Source organism: Alosa pseudoharengus, unplaced genomic scaffold (assembly GCF_046254945.1).
Source record: "Alosa pseudoharengus isolate Yale_2024_CS ecotype anadromous, Long Island Sound unplaced genomic scaffold, YU_APseudo_1.1 YU_APseudo_1.1_scf_20, whole genome shotgun sequence".
NCBI lineage: Eukaryota > Metazoa > Chordata > Actinopteri > Clupeiformes > Clupeidae > Alosa > Alosa pseudoharengus.
In genome coordinates this window covers 27,747,866-27,752,865 of record NW_027468664.1, presented here as the reverse complement: position 1 = coordinate 27,752,865, position 5,000 = coordinate 27,747,866, and the positions used below count along the sequence as shown (strand labels likewise).

At 43.6% G+C, this 5,000-nt stretch overlaps 1 protein-coding gene across 1 annotated transcript in view; it reads right to left on the bottom strand.

The window, feature by feature from the left end:
* Positions 1–5,000, bottom strand: part of pdzrn4 (PDZ domain containing ring finger 4) — a 64,249-nt gene that overhangs the window by 14,649 nt on the left and 44,600 nt on the right. Inside the window, exons 2-3 of the mRNA XM_076297212.1 lie at positions 4,112–4,362; positions 1,116–1,218 (exon numbers count right to left, since the gene is read on the bottom strand). Of these exons, the coding sequence (XP_076153327.1) occupies positions 1,116–1,218; positions 4,112–4,362 (354 nt within the window). The remainder of the gene's footprint in view (positions 1–1,115; positions 1,219–4,111; positions 4,363–5,000) is intronic.

Here is a 5,000-nt window from a genome sequence, read left to right as displayed (position 1 = left end):
TATTACATTTTACATCCATTTAACAACTAAATGAAATGATCATAGTAATCATTCCATGGTTCAAAGAGACAATACCAGCATCAACACATGCCTTTTCATTAGTGATGTCTTTGAAATGATGTGATTAATACAGACAACATGGATGCCATTAGCTTTCTTCAATGACAGGGTAAAACCCCCCAATTTCAATCATACCATACAATCATAACTGACAGACACACTCTAACATAACACATACTGTAACACACACAATGTGTGTGTGTGTGTGTGTGTGTGTGTGTGTGTGTGTGTGTGTGTGTGTGTGTGTGTGTGTGTGTGTTTGCTTGCATATAAGCGTGGGTGGCTGTGTGTATGTGTGTGTGGGTGGGTGTGGGTGTGTGTGTATGTTTGTGTGCATGTGCATGTGTGTGTGCATGTGTGTGTGTGCATGTGTGCGTGTATGTGTGTGCGTGTGTGTGCGTGTATGTATACTAATGTATGTGCCTGTGTGTGTGTGTGGGTGGGTGAGTGTGTGGGCCCGTAAGCAATGCAGAGAGGGCAGCGAGAGCAGACTTCAGCATGTGTTAATGGAGGAGGACCTTTGTCTCACAGCTACAACCGCAATAGCAGAACGGCTAGCTGTTCACCACTACCTGCAAAGACGTCCGGCAGCAGAACGGCTAGCTGTTCACCACTACCCACAAAGACGTCCAGCTGCAGAGCGGCTAACTGTTCTCACAAGAGATGGCTTCCTCTTTATTGTCCACACAATTGACACAGTGCCCACAGTCATGCTGTTTAAGCAACACTGAATTTACTTGAATTGAGAGAGAGAGATAAAGAGAGAGAGAGAGAGAGAGTGAATGAAAGAGACAGACAGAAAGAGAGTGTGTGAATGAAAGAGACAGACAGAAAGAGAGAGAGAGAGAGTGAATGAAAGAGACAGACAGAAAGAGAGAGAGTGTGTGAATGAAAGAGACAGACAGAAAGAGAGAGAGAGAGAGAGCAAGACAGAGAGAGACACAGAGAGAATGAATAAGGATGACAGTGAGTGAGTGAAGAAGAAGAGACAGAGAGAGAGAGAGGGACAGAGAGAGAGAGAGAGAGAGAGAGAGAGAGAGAGAGAGAATCTTCACCTCATACTCAAATTCCTCTGTCCTCTCCACCTCCGCTTGCTCATTGGACAGGTACTCTGGACACTCAAAATACTCCTGCTCCATGGTGTGGATCGAGTGACAACTGCAGACAGAGAGAGAGAGAGAGAGATAGATATATAGATAGAGAGAGAAATAGATATATATATATATATATAGAGAGAGAGAGAGAGAGGGGGGAGAGATGAGAGAGTGAAGGTGTGACATTACAGTCATTCATATTTTGTTCCTGCAATCACATCCTGTAAGTGCAGTCACTTTCTGGTTATGGGTTTAATCAGATTAAAATTAACATTCACATTGTGAACATAATAGAATGTATGACACAGTCATGGCCTCAAAACTACAACAAATTCAGTTGAGAGGATGAGAAGAGTAACACTAACGGGAAACTATGGGGGGAAGAAATCAGAGAACAACACAGGTGGAGGTGTGCAAAGACTTGTCAATGACACACCAAAAAATCATACAGGGGTGCGTTTCCCAAAATCATAGTTGTTAGCTAATTTCCCATTGCCAACCAACTAAGTTGCTAACAGGTTAGCAACTATGCTTTTGGGAAACGCACCCCAGATAAGCAATTGAGGCCTTTCCATTTTTCTGCTTGTATCATTGTGCTATGCGTATCAGAGGGTCGTAATTAACAGTCTCGGAAGAGTCTACGCAAACTCATAAATGCGTCTACCTGATCAGGCCCTGGCGGTTCTTTTATTGGACAGCGCTGCGTGTCAGCCATGCGTCATAACTCCTCCATTTATTACCCGCGCGGCCTGCTCTGCTTTATGAGACGGCTGCAGGACTGTGTCTGTGTCGGAGGCCCTTTCTCATAACTGATGTTGGATCATGTTTGTCTGTAAAAATTATCTCATCGTGTCTCCCTTTCTCTCTCTCTTTCTGTTCCCCGCACCCCTCTCTCTCTCTGTGTGTTTGTGTGTGTGTGTGTGTGTGTGTGTGTGTGTGTGTGTGTGTGTGTGTGTGTGTGCGTGTCTGTGTGTCTCTGTGTGTGTGTGTGTGTGTGTGTGTGTGTGTGATGGAAGAGAGCAAGTAGCCCATAAGATTTCCGTTTTATATGGCAGTTTGATGTGATGTTTGGTGGGTCTGTTGAGGCCTGTAAATAGCACAGGGCTGAACGCTGCGCTCCGCTGCTGCCGCTGCTCTGCTCTGCTCTGCTCTGCGTGCTGTGGTCCTCCATTGGCCTTAATCACCCTGTAAAACAGGATATGCATGGAACTGCCTGGAGCTTTTACATGCCAGATTGGGCACATCGTCTCTCTCATTGGCGTGGGAATAGAGCGGAGTTGTGCTCTAGAGTGATTCTCAATCATTTTCAGAGTTCACCTGAGCCTATGAGCAATGCTAATAGGCTACTAAAAGCTACTTATGTGGTTGAGGGATTATCTGTAAAAGCTAACTCTAGCCATGCTGCATTCTATAGACCATTAGGTCCAATGTAATAAACTATTCAAACAATAACAACAACACATTGAATTTATATAGCATGTCATCAAGGCAAAGTGCTTTACAGTGAAGGGGGAACCTCACTAACCACCACTAATGTGGTTATGGAACTGTATGTGGATATAACACTCTAATATGCAGCCTAACCCTAAACCCTAAAGTATAGGCTACAAAGTATACATGTGTGACTCCTAGTTATTTAGTATGTACACTTCCACACAATTATAATAATAATAATAATAATAATAATAAGCTTCATTTGTATAGCACCTTTCATGCACAGAATGAAGCTCAAAGTGCTTTTCATTTGGAGCATTTAACACAATGTAGAGTGTAATAACAGGGCTAAAATGTAACTTCACAATTGCATACTATTTTTTTCATGTCATCTATATTCTATATTTCTTTCTCTCTTTCTTTCTTTAATTTTTATTTTTTCCATCTTTCTTGCTACATTCTTTCATTTATTTTTTACTTAGTTATTATTTACTTAGTTATGTATATGCAATGATTCTTTTATCTATGCTGCTTGTTCTTGCTCAGGCTTGCTCTTCTCATTAAAGGTGTTCTAAGCCAGTGTTTTTCAACCTTTTTTGTGCCACGGCACACTTTTGACACTTAAAATGTCCCACGGCACACTAACATCCTGTGTGAAGAAAAAATAAACATACCATAGCCTAAAATTTCAAATACACAGATATGGCCTTATTATGGCTTCTATGCAAGACCTGCTCAATAAAACAAGGGCCCTCTGTTTCATCTGTAAGTATCTATATCTAATTTAATTGTTGTTATGAACTGGATATTTGATGATTCTGTGAATACTGGATATGGGGCCCCCGTTGTACAATGCCTGTATACCACAAATAGTGCAATCATACAATCAATGAGAGCATGTGGTTATAAATTCTTTGATGCAACAGTTGCTTTTCTGGACCAGTGAGTGACATTTGGGTAATTTTCTGCGGCACACCTGATGATCTCTCACGGCACACTAGTGTGCCCCGGCACAGTGGTTGAAAAACACTGCTCTAAGCGATGTTGGACAACATCACTTCCGTTGACGTTCAAACAAGCTTGCTTGCTACTCTCTCCCCCTCCCTCCCGTGCAATTGAAACCCTCCTAAATGCGCATCTCGTCAGTTACTGGCTGGAACACTATTTGTTATGTTTTGTAGTGCAGGTTGCACAAGTTTTTGCAAAAGCAACGCTTTTTGAGGACTTATCGGGCAGCTATGCCGGCAGAAATGCGCGTGCGCAAGGCTTCACGACACCAACCTTGCTCCAGAGGCGAGATCACAACACATGATTGGCACAATGTCTTCACAACACACCACATGATTGGCTCAATGTATTCACATGTCAACGTTTTGCCACGGAAGGGGTGGGATACAGTATGTGTAGACAACTGCCATACTGACGTTACAAACTAACCCCATGCATTTCTATGGAGGATTTTTTTGAGTGCTGTGTCTCTTCATTAGAAAGTCTCTGGTGTTAGTGAGCTGGCGCGACCCTACCTGTCCGAGAGCAGGAAGGGGCATATATCGGGCACGGGTGGCGTAGCGGGCCGCAGCTTGGCGAGCGCCATGATGTGCTCGAAGGTGATGTCCGTCTGCGTGCACACGTCCACCACGCACACTTCCTGCATGTTGCCATGGCTGCAGCCGTTGCCAGGGTTACGACGCAGCACCTGCACAACGATGGGCTCCTTCCGTAGTGCCTCCACGGCTCCTTCGTGACCCCCACGGGAGAAGTCATGTCCGTTCACCTGGAGACACACACACACACACACACACACACACACACACACAATCTGGTCAGATATAAATTCAAAACAGTGACAAAATGCCTCTATTACACAAGAGGTGTATACTAGCTTTTAATTACATCAATCTAAACTCTCTCTGTCTATCTCTCTCTCTCTCTCTCTCTCTCTCTCTCTCTCTCTCTCACACACACACACACAAACCTTATCTAAAATGACTCGTTCACAATTACACTTAGACTTAGACATCATACACATCCTCTTACAATTACAAACACAAAGCATTTTTCAGCCACCTAGAATTTAACTTTTAAACATTTTCAGCATTTACCACACACTGTAGACAGACAGATGGTTTAATAACCACTCAACCAACCCTGGTGGAATATTGTTTCAATACAGAATGTCAATGTTAATGTCTGCAGCAAGGCTCTACGTTAACTTTTAAAAGTGGTTGCCAGCTTTGCCAGCTTGGCAACCAGGCAAACGAGGTTTTGGTTGCCAAAGCCAACCAGGGGCAACCAGGCAACCATTAATGTCGACCCCTGGTCTGCAGCACAATTCATGTATGGATAACAATAGGCATTATATATAGAATACACATACTCGGGGGCGATGTGGCGAGCAGGCTACAGCGATCA